The sequence below is a fragment of the Panicum virgatum genome, chromosome 2K, assembly GCF_016808335.1.
Source record: "Panicum virgatum strain AP13 chromosome 2K, P.virgatum_v5, whole genome shotgun sequence".
Classification (NCBI taxonomy): Eukaryota; Viridiplantae; Streptophyta; class Magnoliopsida; order Poales; family Poaceae; genus Panicum; species Panicum virgatum.
The window spans coordinates 7,903,862-7,921,448 of NC_053137.1; the positions used below are offsets into that span (position 1 = coordinate 7,903,862).

Sequence of the window (17,587 nt, forward strand, 5' to 3'; positions counted from 1 at the left end):
CACACTACTCATTAATATCATGAAATTGCTTAATTTTATCTAAAATTCACTTTTTAAACGTTAATATCGTAATAGAATCCACTTTCTGTCGAAAAGCAACAGTTTGAAATAATTTGTTCACCTAATATATTTTTGCATGGTCAAAATAACAAATATGATTTCAAAAAAGTTAGTTATTTCATTGACCCAATCACTTGAATGAAAATTAATTATTTTTGTTGCGTGTATCAAGTTTATATAGAGATAAGAAATTTTGTTCCATAATTTTTGGAATCATAATTTTTTTAACTGAATTAACAAATGAAAGCCAATTTTAAAAGAGAAGTAAAAAGAAACAAAAACAAATATAAGATTATGCGGAAACGAGGGAAAACGGACCCCTTTTGTCCCGGGTGGTAGACCCACCCGGGACTAAAGGTGGGCCGCGGGCTGGGAATTTTCCCGGCCCGCCCAAAAACACCTTTTTGTCCTGGGTGAAGCCACCACCCGGGACAAAAGCACCTTTTGTCCCGGGTGGTGGCTTCACCCGGGACAAAAGGCCCCCCATATATTTCCTTCCTCCTTCGCCCTTCCCAAACACTTGATTTCTATCTGCGCCTGGTGCCGCTGCCATCCCCTGCTCCCCCCACCGCACGAGCCCAACGTACCCGAGCACCGCCACCATCGATGTCGCCGCCCAGAGCCGCGCCGCGCGAGCCCAACATCCCCGAGCGCCGCCGACCTCACGCCGCCGCCCAGAGCCCCGCCGCGTCCTCCGGCTCGCCCCGCCGTCGCTTGTGCGCGCCCTCGCCGTACGTCCGCCGCGCGCCGCCCTGGCCCTGCCCACTGCAGCGCCCAGCCGGCGCAGCCGGCCGGCGCCGCCCTAACCCTTATGTGTTTAGAAATTAGTTTAAATGTGGATTATTTGTTTAAATTTGAAAATATGGATTATTTGTTTAGAAATTATGTTGTAAAATATAGATTATTTGTTAATTTGTTTAATTTTGATGAGAAATAGGGTGTTAATTACTTTTTGAAATTATATTATTTAGAGTTCAGGTTATTTAGAGTGAAATCATAATTTGTTGTTTAGAGTAAAATCATAATTTGTTGTGTAAATAAAGGTATATTTACAAATTTTTAAATGTATGAATGTGTATGTATGTATGTGTAAAGTGAGTTTAAATTTCTTTTAAATATTTCATGTATATTTCTTGAATTACTTAGAGATTATTTCTTGACTTCATCCATCGATCGTTACTTAATGAAAAAACCGTCTAGAATATTTCATATATAGATGATTTCAAGTTTATTTCTTGAATTACTTAGAGAATATTACTCAACCTCGTCCATCGATCGGTACTTAGTGAAAAAACCATCTAGAATATTTCACAGTCGATACTTAGTGAAATTATAGATAGAATATTTCGTGTATATTTTTTGAATTACTTAGAGAATATTTCTCGACCTCATCCATCGATCGGTACTTAGTGAAATTATCGATAAAATATTTCTTTTATATTTCTTGAATTACTTAGAGAATATTTCTCGACCTCATCCATCGATCGGTACTTAGTGAAAAAACCATCTAGAATATTTCATATATAGAATATTTCAAGTTTATTTCTTGAATTACTTAGAGAATATTACTCAACCTCGTCCATCGATCGGTACTTAGTCAAATGCTCGCAAATATGTGGATTATTTAGAGAATTTTTTTAAGTGTTTTATTTGTATTCATATTTTAGTTATGATGGACCCGCGACACACAGACGCGGAAGACGAACAGTTCCTGTTGAATATGATTGGCGAAGGTCAAGGAGATGTCCCTGAACAAGCTGATGATGGCAGCAATACCGACATATATTTGAATATGTCCGGTGATGGAATTGAGCCACCATCTATTCAGGATGACGCTGCTGCTGAACAAAGTGCTAATGTACATATCACAACTATACAATTTGTAGTGACAATCATATTTTCATCTGAATATATATGAATACTATGAATGTTTTTTTATAGCCGTCTGGATCATCGTCGAAGCAGAAAAAGACGAAGCGAGGCCCAACAAAAAAACTGGAAGGGTGGTTCATTATAACGGAAGTTGGTCCAGATAGCGAACCGATCGCTCCAGAAGCTGCCGCCAAAAAATTCATAAGACAATCCGGATGTATTGTCAGGGACCACACCCCGATCAGCTTCAGGCTCTGGAAAGCAACCAATCCAAGCGAGGAACGGGATGCGGTACCCGAAAGAGAAAAAGAATGGTGCTGGCGGGAGCTTAAGAAAAACTTCATGGTTCCAGCTGAATCCGAAGAGATATGCAAGCGCTGGACCCTGAGTAAGATGGACGAACAGCTGCAATCATTCAAGAAAATTTTGACGAAGAAATATATCAAGATCGAGACCACACCCGTATTTACCGGCGAGCTCGAAAAGCTCAGGGGTCACTGGGATGCATTTGTGGAATACAAGTCTTCAGAGCTTGGGCTTCAGAAGGTGCAGAAGGCCAAAGACAACGCCTCGAAGAAAGTGTACCATCACACTCTAGGCCAAGGAGGCTACAAGCTTGCAATACCCAAATGATAGAAGATGGAGCAGGATCTGCTTGACAGAGGCATCCAACCTGCGACCATGAACTGGCCTGAAAGGTCAAGGACCTGGTTTTATGGTCACGGGGGAAGCTTGGACCCATTGACTGCTGAATGCATCTATGGGCCAAACATCCAACGAGCAGCCCAGAGACTACAAGAGGCCATACAAGCAGCGGCCGAGGGAACATTCCAGCCGAATAGAGAGAGGGACGAGCTGACTTACGCCCTTGGGAATCCAGAGCATCCGGGCCAAACAAGAGGCAAATGCATGGTTCCATGGAAGTATGGGTTCAGGGATTACATTGAATCATATAGAAGCCGGCAAAGAAGAAAGAATGATGAGCGGGATCACTTGCGAAGGCTAGAGGAACGGCTCATGTCACACGATCAAAGACTGGAGGAAGAGGTTCAATGCCAAGTGGCCATAGCAATGAGCCAGCAACAGCAAGCGCAAATGGTGCCTCCAGAGCCTAATGTCGCAGCCGATCACCTGTCTCAGTGGAAAAGCAACTGCGCTTCCACAGACGTCGTCATCGCCGAGCCAACGGGGATCCAGGCCGCAGTTGAAGCGTCAGCCCCGCAGCGATTTCCAGTGGATGAGATCACCCAGCGGACACCTTGTGACCTGCAGACTGCCGTTAAGAACTTAATGTTCACTATTGCATATGGTACCGCCATGCCAACCCAACCAGGCGACGTGTACCACGGGCAGCAAATTCCGCCTGGATACACACGAGTTGGCGTGGAGCATGTGTGCCTGGGTTGGGAGACGCTCGAGCTTGATATTCCTGGAGGCGATGGGGAGAGGACACTAGTAGAAGCCATTCATGGCTACATCCTATGGGATAAGCGCTACATTGTCCTAAAGTCGGATGATCAAACACCAAGACCGGCATCTCAGCATGCCTCTCCAAGGCCGGCATCTCCGCAAAACTCCCCAAGGGCAGCACTGTCTCGGCAAGGATCACCGGCACATTCTCCATCACCATCATCTCATGCGCCGATGAACACTCAAGCGTCACCGTCGCCTCAATGGTCACCCCCTCCGCCGCCGACAAAGAAGCAGAAACGGCCGCCGGCAAAGAAGGTAGCTGCACCGGCTAAGGAGCCTCCAAAGAAGAAGGAAAAGGAGAAGAAAACCAAGGAAGCTCCTATTAAACCCTGGGACATGAGCCTTGAAGAATGCGATCGGATAACTCAAGAAAGAGTTAAAGAGCACTTCAAGCCGAAGCCGAAGCCGGAGCCCGAGAAAGTGATAAATCCGATATATTTGAAAAATTTTAAGGGAATGTGCGAAGCAAATAAGAGAAAATTCATTCCGAGAGACCCCCCTTCAGACTACGAACGCACAATTATCAAAACTACTGAGAAAAAGAAGAGACAATCAAAGTTGTCGTCGTCCGACGTTCCACAGCTCAGAGCCCAAAAGAAACAATCAATAGAGCCTCTCGTAGTGGGACAGACGACGCAAGAACAAGACTTTGTTACATTTTTGAAAGAATCATGCCACTCAATGGCATGGATTTCAACATGAAATCCAACTTCAAGAAATTGTAGTGGCATGGATCCAACTAACCCAAGAATCAAACCTGACAGCGGCTCAGATTGCAGGGGGAGAAGATATTCCAAAGGCTGATGTGGTCGTCAAATGGACATTTGAGATCGGCAAAACTCTTGTACCCCCCCGAAGTAGTGTCTGTGCTTCCAACGCAAATGTATAAGCTGCACCAGCACTACATGCGTGCGATGGCCGATTGCATCTTCATGCAGGGCGCAAAGATTAAAGATGACGATTTCTTATGGGGGAGGCCATTATATGGATAAACTGGGAAGAAATTTACCAACTATTCCATCAGGAGGCCCTCGACATCTCTATGGTCGGCTTGTGGGTTCTGTAAGTATATTACTCTCCTTACGTATTGTTTTGCATGATCTCAACATACTGATCTCTTGATTTATTCGGTATCATGTAGAATGGAGATACAAACTTGTAGGAGAAAGGGATACTCTCACCTCGGCTTCATCGACCCAATTACTTGTAATTGGAGGATTCTACGCGACAATGTCGATGAGCTATTCCAAAACTTGTTCAAGTACATAAGCGTTCATCACAACAAGCAAATGATATTGTTTCCTTACAACTTTGCGTGAGTGATTCCTTCCGTCTAACTCTTTCTATTCTATAATCGAATTGTTTAAACCTTAACTACCAAGAACTGCCTCCGTATAATCTTGCAGTGAACACTGGGTCCTAATTGTCATAATTCCCGAGAAGAGCCTACTCGTGGTTATAGACTCATTGAGGAGACCTCCAGAATAATACGAAAATTATCTTAACATGATGAAAAATTAATTCTACCACTACTCCATCGATGACCGATAATTTGAATCACTTTGTTACTTGACTATAATTGTTTTAATCATGCACAGGATTTGGAAAGAATTCGCTAAAAATCATCCAAGCAAATTTGACAAGGAATTAAAGATCAAGACAGATTTTGCGGTACGCACTTGGATGATTCGTTGCACGATTCATTAGTTTTATTATATATTCATGTAAATACCTGATAATTTCTTCTCTCTTAAAGTGTATGAGGCAGAAACAAGGCACTGTATTGTGTGCATACTATGTATGCGAGAACATCCATGGTCTGGTAGGTCCTCCAATGGGCTGAACAGATTGGGAGGAGGAAGTAAGTAAAAAACTTGTTAATATTTGAACTCGTATTTTAATTAGTCGAAATTAATTATCCCCTTTTTTCCATAGGTCGAGGAGATGCGCGATAAACTCATACCGGAGGAAAAGATTATGGCGATTCAAGAACAATTCTCGGGATTTATTGTTGAGCAAGTCCTCGATCCAAAAGGCGAATTCTACTATGATAGAAAAAGAATTGAGAAAAGAAAAACATGAAAAAAAGGGACCTTTTGTCCTGGTTGGTAACACCAACCGGGACAAAAGGGTGCGCCAGCCACGTGGGCGCTGGCAGCACCTTTTGTCCCCGTTGGTGTTACCAACCGGGACAAAAGGTCTTCTTTTGTCCCGGTTGCCAGACCCGGGACAAAAGGGCACCCCCTTTTGTCCCGAACTGGCGTTCCCGGTTGGGAAACTGGGACAACAGGGGTTTCCCAATCGGGACAAATCAACGTTTTTGTAGTAGTGAACGTTCCCTTGATATAGCATTCTGTCGCGCTGCGCTTTAATGTCGTGAACTGCACTCCCTTCTCCTTGCCGTCCTCACCATGCCTGTTCTGCGTAGGGACGCCATGGCGTACATGTGTGCGGACAGTGGCAATCTCATGGCCATCGAGCAGCAGGTGAAACAGCAGCAGCAGAGGCACCATCACCTAGCACTGCCGCTGATGCAGCTCCCGCCGCGCCAGGCGCCGCCGATGCTCCGGCCCGGCGCCTCCGCACGGCTAGATCCCGGCTGCCGCACTGCCGTATAGGGGAACCGCCGTTCGCTGACTCCGACCTCGACAGCCTCATCTTCACCACATGGCAACCACCCATCGACGTGGCGGCCTAGCCCAAGGCTGCAACTCCGGCACCGCTTCCCCAGCCTGCCGCCGTGGCCGCGCCGGCAGCATGTTCCTCCTCGAGCTCCCTGGACGGCGGACGCGTCCAGCTCCGAGCCCGTCCTCCAGCCCCTTTGTGCCGCTCCTCGCCCTCACAGCCGCGCTCGCCGCGGCGTTGCTCCCCGGCAACGCCCTCGCCGTGCAGCTACTTGCCGTCGCCGCGCTGCTCAACACGGACGCCATCAATCGCACTGGCCCAGAAACCGCCGCATACTGGGACCTCATCCGGGCGCTTCGGCACGACCTTCGGAGCCTCCTGCTCGCCACCGGCGGGTGCCTCCTCGTCCTCGGCGCCGTCGTGGCCGGGTCCACCATCAATAACGCTGCAGTCGCCACCTTCCCCACCGCCTCCGGCGGCGCTCGCAGGTCCACCCGGGCCTCTTCACCAAGACCGTCCTCGCTGCGTCTGGCACCGATGTCGACCCATTGGCGTCCGCGGCAGGTACACCGCGCAGGTCCACCCGAGCCTCTTCACCACGGCCGTCCTCGTTGGGTCCGGCGCCAAGGTCGTCATCGGCGAGGTGGAGCGTGTGGTGGTGCGGGACGGCCGCGCCGCCGGCGTTGCGATGAAGGGGCGCGACAGCGTGGTGGACGCCGACGTCGTGCTGCTCGTGCTCGGCCGGTGGTGCGCGGGCAGCTGGCGGCAGAGGCTGTGGGCGCGGCCGGCCCGCTGGTGGAGCGCGGGAGCGGCCGCGGAGTGGCCGCGGCGGCGCCGGAGGAGTTGGAGCCCACTGAGCGGCGCGGGTGGAGGAGGAGAGTAGAGGGAGGGAGACGGTGGAGCGGAGCTTGTCGCCAGCAGGAGCGCGGTGTTGGCCATGGCCATGGCGAGGGAGCGGAGGGACATGGTGGTGGCCAGGGCGAGGGGAGGGAGGGAGACTGCACGGGATCTTGGTGCGGGAAAGAGGAGTGCCAGGGAAAGGAACGCAGGAAGAAGACGCTCGTGACGGAGAAGAAGTGGAAAACGTGACGGAATGCTATTTTCAGTAACGTTTGCAGCATTGAGTGGTATTTTTCGGAGGTTCACGCTTTTCGGTGGTATTTTACGGAAGTCGCAATCTTTCAGTGCTACGAGACTAATTTTCCCAAACCAAAAATCTCTCTTCTTCCACCAAAAAAAAATCCCTCTTCTGGTAGCTCCCTAGTTCCACTCACCGCCGCACCAAAAGTCCGGCGACCCCACCGTCTCCGGCGGCAGGTACCCCCCGCCCCACCCCTCCCGACTCTCGCGGTGCTCGCGCGTTCATCGCCTCACGGCCCTCACCCGCTCTGTTTCGCCTCTCCGTTGGCAGCGGCATGGAGCGCCCGAAGAAGAGCGGCGCAGTGGCTGGCCTCCCCGACGACCCCCTCGTGGAGATCCTCTCGCGCGTCCTCGTCAAGGATCTCCACCGATCCAAGTGCGTCTCCAAAGGCTGGCGCGACCTCATCGCCGACCCCCTCCACCGCAAGAAGCTGCCCCAAACCCTACAAGGGTTTTTCCCATCCTACCCGGGGGAATCTTTCATGCAGTATGGAAGACCTTTCATCAATCTGTTTGGGGGATCCCCGCCGCCCGTCGACACTTCTCTTCCCTTCCTGAAGAAGCTGCCTGGCATTCACAAGATCTGGCTCAGGGGGTCCTGCAATGGGCTCCTCCTCTTTAAGCACCACACCAGTCTTCACGACCTCGGCCATATCGTGTTCAACCCTGCCACAGAGCAATGGGCGGCTGTGCCCTGTGAACACACTCCGATGGATAAGCATTGTCGATTGAGGCACACCTTTTTGGTCTTTGACCCGGCTGTCTCCTCGCACTTCCAGTTGGTCATCTTCTGTGAGGAGGGGAATGTGTGCACAGTGCACTCCTACTCCTCAAAAACAGGATTGTGGAGTCACACCCAGATTGACTGGGCTGAAGAAGTAAAACAACGAGGACAATTGAAAAAGTGGGTTCCTCAGATCAGTGGCGTTGACTCTCATGCTACCCTTTTTAATGGCATGCTGTATTTGATGTTGAGTGATGATCAGATTGCTGAGGTGGATGTGGAAGGGAAGACACGAAGGATCATCTCAGCGCCACCTTCGGTGGGTAGGCAAGTGTTCGCCACCGTTCAATTTTCATTGGTCAATCCCAAGGGCGCCTGCATTGCATCAATGAAGAACAGTGGGCGAGTGATATCCCCTCTGAACTGTCCAGTCGTGTTCATATAACTGACTTTGATGGTGATTGTGATCTAGTGTCAATCTGGGTTCTTGATGATTGTGATGCACAGAAATGGGTACTTAAGCACAGTGTGAGCCGGATGCATCTATTCGGGATCAGGCCTTACGTTTACGGAGTTAATTGTGACTGTCGAGTGGTTGCCATTCATCCAGACAGCAATTTGGTGTTCATTTTTCTGAAGCGGCAGCTGATGTCGTATGGCCTGGATAGCAAGGAATTGCGTGCTGTTAGCACACCTAATCAAAGCGCTCTATGGTTTACTCCTTATGTTCCCTGTTTCTTGGATTTCTTATCAGTGTCTGAGCATGAAGAGAAACTAATGGGGTGCGGCGAGGCAAGCACCAAGGACGTGGCCAGGGTTGGCAAGTGTGGAAGCCGGTGATTGCTCAGGGCGCCGAGCACAGTGGCCGGCAAAGCAAACCCTGGCAGCCTCTGTTACGTGGATACGCCTGGGAAGTGGCGTATCCGTATCCGACACGTATCGGATACGGATACGCCTTGGATACGCCTCGGATACGTTTTCAGCCGTATCCCAAAAATATGGATACGTATTGGCTCAGATACGGGTATCCGACACGTATTCGAGAGGGTGGAGCTCGCGGCGGAGAGAAGGAGGAACTGAGGAAGGAGGGCCTCCACGGCCCGTGCGCCCCACCCCGGCCAGATCCGCCCGAGCTCGGCGCGGCGGAGCTCGAGGTCGGCGAGCTCGACGCCGCCGAGCTCACGGCGAAGGCGTGCGCGGTCCCCACGAGGGGATGCGTCGAGGAGAGGGACCCGCGAGGTGGAGGCGTGCCCAGATTCGCTCCGCCTGCTCCCTCCCGTACTCCAGGGCCGGCGGCCGCGAGCTCCAGGGGGCGGTGGCGAGCGCGGGATCCGCGAGCTCCAGGGGCGGGGGCGGCGGAGGCCGCGAGCTACATGAGGGGAAGAGGCAAGGAGCGGCGGCGGCCTCGCGTGCGCGCGCTCCCGCCGCGGCCGGCCTTGCAAGGCGGAGAGGGGCTGGCGGGGAGGGCTGGCGGAGGAGGGGCGGGCGGAGAGGAGCAGGCGGAGGAGGGGCGGGCGCTTCTTGCGCCGGCGCAGTGGAGGAGAAAGGGGAGGCGGAGGAGTAGAGGAGGTAGGGTTACTTCTTTATTGATTTTACTTCTTCTGTCTTCTTTTTTTATGGGAACTTCTTCTGTCTTCAGTGTGGCTCTGCTTCAAGTGATGATGTGGGGACAGGTGATTCTCCAGAGAGTCCAGATGCACTTATTCTCTCCGGTTGAGTAGGACTCTAGCTACTGCAATACTACTAGTTTCATGTAAATGCTACTCTCATGACTAATGAGTGTGATATTTTATGTAAAAATTATTAATATTAAATTATTCTAGCCGTATCCCCGTATCGGTGTTTTTTTAGGAAGTGCGTATCCGCGTATCCGATACCCGTACCAGTATCCGAGTAATATAGCTGGCAGCTGTTGAGCTCATGTGGTCGTTCTAGCATGAACAAGCTTATGTATTTGCTTATGAAATGGCTGTTTGAGCATTTATGTGAATGAGCTAATACACCAGGTTGTTCACTTGTTTTGTTTGGGGAATGGGGCACCATGGCTCCTTTTGGCCACAGCTATGCTCAACCACGGTTTTTTATCCAATTAATGTGGACTCCTGCAAGGAAAACACTGCAAGCTGGGCAGCTAGCCAATAGAGTTGAGACATGAATGTAAGCTAGATTTACATATGCTAGCTATCCCAATGGATGCAGTTATCCAACTTAGATGTTTTGCATTCAAGTAATGTCTCCAATGTACCTGTGGTGTTCCCAGAATTGCAATCATCTTCAATGCTGGTATCTTCTTTTTAGTCTTTCTTAATGCTATCTGGGAATTCCACTGTGCTAACCTCAAAAAGCTGCCAACTTGATTACATGATATGTCTAGTTTTGCTGACAAAATTTTCCAATATATGGTATTGACACTACTAGAAAACGAGCCTTCAGAACCGGTTGAAGAGGAGCTTAGGCACTGGTTTTACAACCGGTACCCCCAAACCGAGATCATTGCCTCAGTCTAGGACACCGGGTTTTTCACCCGGTGCCTTAGGCATCCATTGGTACCGGTTGGAAAGACCAACCGGTACCAAAGCATTTTCGGCAAACAAAAAAATAAGCCCGTTCCCTCCCATCCCCTCTCGTTCCCCTCGCTCGCATCGCTCACCAGTAATGCCAAATCATTCGAAGAATCAATGAAAGTATATGAATTGATTGATGCAAAATCCATAGATCCCACAAATCATTCAAAGAATCAATCACAAGATAGATACAAGCTATACAATCCCACATGCATCTGAAAACTAAGAAAAAAAAGAAAAAATCACCATGGCCGGCTCCGACGGGCTGGCTCCCGTGCTCCTCGGCGGCGGCCCACGCGCTCCACGGCTCCCACGGCGGCCGTCGGTGTCCCGCGCGCTCCACCAGCGGCGGTAAGCGGGCAGCTACTCGCGCGCCCAGCAGTCCCCGCGCTTCACGGCAACGGCCGGTGCCCCTTGCAGCCACAAATCAATTAGTGTTGCACGAGAGAGAGGAGAGCAAGCAAGTACTGCGACCCCATTAGTCCCCGCGCTTCGGATGAAAACGAGTGATGCGAAACTAAGTAGTAATTAAGAGATGGATCGAGAAACCGAACGACGAACCTGGGGTGGGCGTTGTACTTCCTCCACCGGTAGCCGTCGTCCAGGATGTCGTTGGCGCTCCGCGTCTGGAACGCGAACCACGGCCTGCTCACCTTCTTCCTCCCCGACAATGACGACGACCTCCCGGCGCCGCTGATCCACGCCTTCTCCTTGCCAGTACCACTGCCAGTACCTGAGAGAGAGAGAGAGAGAGTGAGAGAGAGAGAGAGGGAGGGAGGCAGCTAGCAAGCAGTGCGTGCTGCGGCAAAAAAAACTTTGAGAGAGAGCCAAATAGAAAGGGGGACAGAGGGATGGAGGGGGGAAGACTCTGCGGCAGCAGAGACAAAACACCATGGAGAAGAAGGGGGTGGCGGCGCATATGCCCAAAATCAATTCAAGGAGGCACAAATCTGGCCTCAAATCAATGAAAAAACTGACCTAAATCCATAGATCTCGGAGGCGAGAAATTTGGAGAACAAGTCCTCCTCAGATCCAAGAATGATGGAGACAAAGGTGAAAACGGCTGAATCAAACTGAACAAATAAACTGACAAACAAATCGAACGAAATAAACTGGTCAAATAGAAGCGACGAGAAGAGATCGGATCGAGATCCTACGAATCGCCGCACCTGGAGAGCTCCGCCCGAGATAAAAAAATGGAGGACGCGACGAAATGAATCCGCGGGAGGGGAAAGGTAAAGGGTGCGGCTCCCGAAATACAAATGTGACTGCAACAAGGTGGGCCCACATGTAAGCAGCAGAAGAAAACAAAAACACAAGGCGTCGGGGGATTAATCAGATCGAAAGCCATAAACAAATCGAACGGACATAAATTCGAGTGACACAGACTGACAAAACACTCGAGTGAGCGGTAGCTTTTCCTTTAAAATATCGTGAGTTGATTGGTACCGGGTGGTTGTTTGAACCGGTACCTAAGGCTTGTCACCTTCATTGGCCCCGGGTTGTGGTATGACCCGGTACCGATGTCTGCTCCAAAGGCATCGGGTCGTGCCATTACCCGGTGTCATTAATGTATGGGCCAATCGGAACCGGCTCATGATTTTAACCGGTGTCTTTGATATTCAATTGGTACAAGTTTCTGATGCGGCGCAATTTTCCGGCGCTTGGCGCAGGCCAAGAGTACCAGCTGTTGTTGCAACCGGTACCAATGTCTAGTATTAGTACCGGTTATAATATAAGCTGGTACGTTTGGCCTGGACCTTTGGCTCGTTTTCCAGTAGTGTGAATTATATAGCTGTCATCTTGTGTTACTCCTTTTGTTCTCTGTTTCTTGTACCTTTTGACCAATCAATACTAAACCACCTGTGCTATTACAAGGTAGCCAGTTGAGACTGAGACATGCTTGTAAGCTAGTTTTACATATGCAATTACCTCAATAAGGGTTCGTGTAACCAAAAAAGAGAGGAAAATGAGGAATAAAATCCAATGTAGTTTCCAAAGTTTCCTGACTTCTTGCATTCAAGTCATATGTTTCAAATGATATCTGTGGTGTTTCCCAAATTGCAATCACCTTATATACTGGACACATTTTTTGTAGTCATTCATGTTTATGCTGAAGTAATAAAATAATGTGGCTTCAGATAGTTTGCCAACAATGCATGGCACAGTTAAAAGTTCAGTAGCCTCAATAGTCATGTATTCCATAACATGTCATTCACAGGTTGTGGACAATTTTTCCTCCAATCTACCTGTTTTCCCCCCACCCCTCATCTGTCTTCTTGACTCGATCCTTAGTATTCCATGATAAATGTTTGCAATTTACTTCTATCTGTTGTTGAGAAGGTTGGATATTTCAATCTAGATTATTGCTTTTAATTGTGCTTTTGCTCATTCGATGATGGAATGAGAGCTGCCGCTTTAGAGACGGCATGGAACCATAAGCATTCCAGTGTTCATCTCCACACTTTCCAGTTAGCATGGATAAGATCATAAGAAGCGTCTGGCTTTGTAAGTGGATAAACTACTGCTTATCCTGACTCGCTTTGTACTGTAATGTGATGCTGTTTAACATTTCTATGAACATCTGCGCAGCTCCACTTGCCAATTTTTGGGATTGAACATGCACGCTTAGCTTGTCTAATGCCTTAATTGCCTTTCCTTTTCAAAGAACAAAAATGATTCTGCTCCCTGCATATCCAATTAGAGCCAAGGTTATGGTTGCGGCGGCGGCGGGCGAAAAGAAGCCGGCGTGGCCAGCATTTAATGCTGCGGTAGCGAGCGGTGCATGCGCCAGCACCCAATAAGCGGCGAGCAAGCAAGCAGTACAGCCAATAAGAGACCTCCGCACCTGCTTCCGCTCGGCGTCTCGCGAAACCCTCGTTCCTTTCTCTCTCCTGATTTCTCTCTCCCACGTCGGATTTCACCGGCTTCACGCCTTCCTTAATACTTGCTCTTATGGCTTGGCAAACATATTGGCTTGGCAGTTGTCAGTCATTTTCTGTAGAAGCATTGCCTGGCGGCGCCAGTTTTCAATGTGGACCCCCGGCATCAGGATCCTAAGGGCAGTAACTGGACATTCTGTGATTCCGGAATCCGGATCGTGAAGCTCCCAAGCTGAGCTGCCTCTATACTGCCTGCAGTTTCGGCTCCTGGAGCTGTGTCGGTGACGACGCCATCACAGGTTCAGAAGTGTCTTTGCTGCTTCGACCGACGACCGAGATCGAGCCGGCATGACTCTTGCTCTCTACCCGTCTCTCCCACCGTTTGATCGTATATCTGCTTGCTGGATGAGAAATTTGGGTGTTGGGTGAGGCATGGAAGATGAAACCGTACCCGTTTTGCACGGTCGCAGAAGGTTACTTTCTGCTGGAGCTCCTGCTGTTTGCTTTCCGGGGATGGTCCTGTCCTGCGTTCATCACTGGAGCGGGTTCTGAGCGTCAGGGACGGGGAGATTAGGAGCAGAACCGGCTGGGTACGCACCATCGTTTTTTTTTCCTGGGAAATCCTTTGTTGAATTGGGAGTACCTGGCACTGTTTGTCCCGCCTTTCTACTGCAGCCGTGTCATGGTGTTTCGGAAAACATCTGCACTACTGGCAGCACTTGCCCAGTTTTTCAGGGTCCACATGCAGAGTCTCCATTTCCCAGCCTCGCCGTCCGTTTCCAGGAAGTTGTGCGTGCTCTTTACAGTCGTTTCCGGGTTCAGAAACCCAAACCCCACAGGAACCATGGTTCCAACGATTGCATCTGAATCTCGCGGCCACGCCGCGGCCGTGCAGAACACTGTAATTAACCAGGCAACCTGAAGGCAGCCTGTTAACGTTTTTTTTCTTTCTATTCGATCGGATGAGGAGGCAGCCACGGTCCACGGACGAGCGGAGGCTGTCCACGACCTCGACCCGATGCCGCCGCACATGGCGCATTCAAAGCCGCTAGTACGGCGGTGAAAGGGCCTCCAGGTCGGTCGCCTACCTACATCCTACCTACCCTCCTGCCCCGCTCCGACCTCCGAGTTCGTAGCCTGAGCGACTGTAGCCGTAGGCTGGCCGGCCCTCATGGTGCACGGCGCGCGATCCGTTCCCAATCTGCAAAGGACATGGACTTCACTCACCGACGCGGCGGGAATTGGACGGGACAAGAGGAGGGTGAAAAAGATTATCTCTATTTATTTGTAAAGCAAATAATAATTTCACAGCCCGGCAACTGAAATCTGAATAAATCAATCGGCATTCTAATCAGAATCAGAACTTAAATGAATCAATCAGAATTCCAACTAAAACCTAGATAATTCATACCTCGCGTGGTCACAAACACGATTTTACACGAAATTAAGAGCACAAAATTAATAGTTTTATATAGATCTGAGTAAAATTTATATTATTGGTACCAATGTGCGACTATTATATAATAAAGTGTACTATATATGTATCTACAGGGCCCACTTGTCATCCTTACGAGCGATGGACTAGGCGCGGTTAAAATTCTACACTGGCCCACCTGCCATCCTCACAGGGGCCCCACCTGTCCCTGCTCACTGCAGCCGTCGTACTTACCAGCTCCCACGCGAGCAGCCGTCGCCGTGGGAATCGGAGACCAGAGAGTCAAACAGTCAAACCCCGCCAGTGGTGGAGCAGGCAGCCGCGTCGTCGTCTTTGACTGAGTCAAACATCCGAGCTGGCCTTTCGCTACTTGACAGCCGCCGCCGCCGCCGCCTCCTCCCCCTCCGCTTCCGGCCGCGGCGGCTGCCCCACCGGCAGGCGGTCGCCGGCGGCGGCGCCGTCGCCGCCGTCCCGGAACCTCGCGTAGATATCGCCCCTGTAGAACCCCCACGTCCGCCACACCAGCACCAGCGACACCACCGCGCCGAGCGCCGTCGCCGCCGCGATGATCAGGAACGACCGCCGGAAGCACTCCACGCCCAGGCACACCCCTCCTCCTCCTCCGCCGGCGCCCCGCTGCCGCGCGGCCTCGGCGTCGTAGAGCCGCCCGGCCACGCGGACGTTGAGCAGGTAGGCCCCCACGGGGCTCGCCATGCCGCCGAAGTTGTGCAGCGTCGAGTAGCGCTTGAGCCCGAACACCTCCGAGATGACGGCGAACACCAGCGGCCACTGCGCACCGAAGCAGAACCCGACCACGACGGAGGCGGCGTAGAGCGAGCGCGGCGCGCCGGAGGCGATGAGCAGGTGCCCCGCGCAGGCGAGGAGGAGGACGAGCGTGAGGAGGAGCGGCCGGGGCACGCGGTGCCGGGTCAGGACGGCCTCCGAGGCGTAGCCGGCGGTCACGCGGCCGGCGTAGTTCCAGATGCTGATGAGGGAGACGAAGGTGTTGGTGCTCCGGGACGGGTACCCCAGGGACTGCCCGATCTGGCCCATGTTGTCGATCGCCGTCAGCGTCCCGCCCACGCCGCACATGGCCGCCGCGAAGAGCACCAGCATGTCCACGCTCACCACCGCCTGCAGGATCGAGTGGTCCTCGCCGCGCGCCGGCGGCCGGAACATGGTCCGCACGCACCCGCCGAACCTCCCCAAGCAGGACGGCGGCGGCGAGGATGGTGTCGGGGTCGGCCTCGACGTGGGCGGCGCCACCGGTTGCTCCCGCTGCAGCTCTGTTTTGTTCTTGGATGATGATGACGACATCTGGACGGCGTTGGATGCTGCGTCGGCGGCGGCGACGACGGTGATGGTGGGTGGCGGGCCGGCAGCGCGGAGGGCGTCGTCGAGCTGCCTCTCGCGGTGGATCTTGTACTCCTGCTTGACGACGACGCCGAGGGGCATGAGGAGGAGGATGAGCAGCGGCGTGGCGGCGAGGCCGTAGGCCTCCCGCGAGAAGGGCACCTGCCTCTGCACGACGATCATGACGAGGAGGAAGCAGGCGAGCGCGATGGAGAGGTAGAGGAAGCAGAAGAAGGGGTTCGTGCTCGTCTCCTCCCCGCCGCGGCGGCGCGGGTACGGCAGATACCGGACGGTGTGCACGAACACGACGGAGACCGCCGCGGGGAGCCACGCGATGAGCAGGATCAGCGACTCGGGGTCGTCGCCGCCGTAGAAGGCGAGGTAGAGCTGCGTGTACACGGCGCCGCTGAGGCCGACGAAGCCTTTCAGGATCCCGATCACCACCCCGCGGCTCTCCGGGAAGTTCTTGACGCAGGTGACGAGCGCGCCGGTGTTGGCGAAGGCCTGCGAGTTGGCCCCCGCGAAGACGTAGAGACAGAGGAGCGCGAGCGGCGGGCGCGCGGTGCGGCCGGAGACGGCGAGGTAGAGCATGAGGTAGCCGGCGAGGTTCATGGCGGCGCCGGCGGCGAGCACGGCCCAGGGCGGGGCGACCTCGTTGATGAGGCCCGGGAGAACGCCCAGGTTGGCGCCGAGGTCCTTGGCGAAGGAGACGGTGTTGAGCGCGCGCTGGTCGTAGCCCAGCGCCGACTTGAGCGCGCCGGAGTAGGAGGCGAAGATGTAGGTCGCGCCGGAGGCCGCCATGATGAGCAGGCTCGCAAACACCGTGAACCACCGCCCCGCCAGCACCTGCCGCGCGAAGCCCCGCGTCAGGATCACGCGCAGCGGGTTCCCTGACGGCGCCGCCGCCAGGGGCGACGCCGGCGAGCTCCCAGCGCCCGCGTCGAACACCATGGTGCTGAGAGGCTGGCTGGCTGCTGGTTGGTGTCCGTTGGGTGGTGTGCGCGTGTGGGCGAGCGATGAGGTTGGGTAGGCGGGCGGATGGTGTTGGATTTAACGAGCTGGTTGGACTCGAACTCGAGGGAGAAGGAAGGAAAGCAGTGTGGATAGAGTGACACTGTGTCCTCTGCTGCTGTCCGTTTCAGACACGTTGGTGTCGGGGAGGTTGAGGCGAGTGGTTAAGAGCAAGTATTATGGGCGGCGCGGAACGGGCTGGGATCCAATGTGGAGGAGTGAGAAAGGTGGAGCGGGCGCTTGGTATTTCGCTCGCTCGAGCCGGCGAAATGGATGTGTTGTCTCACTGCAGCGCAATGATGATTCGTGGGGTCCGCCGCATGCGACGTGCTCCCAGCCGGCAGTCGGCGATTTCTGTAATCCTTGCTCTAACACCACGTTTGGCCGCGTTTGGTTAACACCACGAAAAAATTTTCAAAAAAAAACAAATACACGCATGGAGTACTAA

At 52.4% G+C, this 17,587-nt stretch overlaps 3 protein-coding genes across 5 annotated transcripts; 1 reads left to right on the plus strand and 2 right to left on the minus strand.

Moving 5' to 3' along the window:
• The first annotated feature begins 7,445 nt into the window (after positions 1-7,445).
• On the plus strand, positions 7,446-8,734 carry LOC120695019 (putative F-box protein At3g16210). The gene is made up of 2 exons (XM_039978346.1): positions 7,446-8,292; positions 8,649-8,734. The coding sequence occupies exons 1-2, from the start codon at positions 7,446-7,448 to the stop codon at positions 8,732-8,734; spliced, it is 933 nt and encodes a 310-aa protein (XP_039834280.1).
• Positions 8,735-9,708: 974 nt separating this feature from the next.
• On the minus strand, positions 9,709-11,884 carry LOC120664651. Of its 3 annotated transcripts, XM_039943953.1 has the most exons (4): positions 11,616-11,882; positions 11,020-11,191; positions 10,140-10,239; positions 9,709-9,996 (listed from the first exon to the last, which is right to left on the minus strand). In XM_039943953.1, exons 1-4 carry the CDS (start codon positions 11,746-11,748, stop codon positions 9,976-9,978), a joined length of 426 nt encoding a protein of 141 aa, XP_039799887.1. In that variant the 5' UTR covers positions 11,749-11,882; the 3' UTR covers positions 9,709-9,975. The 3 variants fall into 3 exon arrangements, with proteins under 3 accessions (XP_039799887.1, XP_039799872.1, XP_039799879.1); XM_039943938.1 differs by lacking the exons at positions 9,709-9,996; positions 10,140-10,239 and adding an exon at positions 10,530-10,871 and having other exon boundaries at positions 11,616-11,884; XM_039943945.1 differs by lacking the exons at positions 9,709-9,996; positions 10,140-10,239 and adding an exon at positions 10,530-10,871 and having other exon boundaries at positions 11,628-11,880.
• Positions 11,885-14,709: 2,825 nt separating this feature from the next.
• On the minus strand, positions 14,710-17,187 carry LOC120664641. Its single transcript, XM_039943926.1, has one exon. The coding sequence runs from the start codon at positions 17,077-17,079 to the stop codon at positions 15,142-15,144; it is 1,938 nt and encodes a 645-aa protein (XP_039799860.1). The 5' UTR covers positions 17,080-17,187; the 3' UTR covers positions 14,710-15,141.
• Positions 17,188-17,587: the final 400 nt, after the last annotated feature.

Coding starts and splice junctions, on each gene's coding strand:
- LOC120695019 (XM_039978346.1), top strand. CDS start 7,446: ATGGAGCGCCCGAAGAAGAGCGGCGCAGTGGCTGGCCTCCCCGACGAC. Junction 8,293..8,648: donor CATTGCATCAATGAAGAACA/GTGGGCGAGTGA, acceptor ATTTCTTATCAG/TGTCTGAGCATGAAGAGAAA.
- LOC120664651 (XM_039943938.1), bottom strand. CDS start 11,748: ATGTGGGCCCACCTTGTTGCAGTCACATTTGTATTTCGGGAGCCGCAC. Junction 11,192..11,615: donor CTCTCCAGGTGCGGCGATTC/GTAGGATCTCGA, acceptor TCTCTCTCTCAG/GTACTGGCAGTGGTACTGGC. Junction 10,872..11,019: donor AAGTACAACGCCCACCCCAG/GTTCGTCGTTCG, acceptor TGTGGCTGCAAG/GGGCACCGGCCGTTGCCGTG.
- LOC120664641 (XM_039943926.1), bottom strand. CDS start 17,079: ATGGTGTTCGACGCGGGCGCTGGGAGCTCGCCGGCGTCGCCCCTGGCG.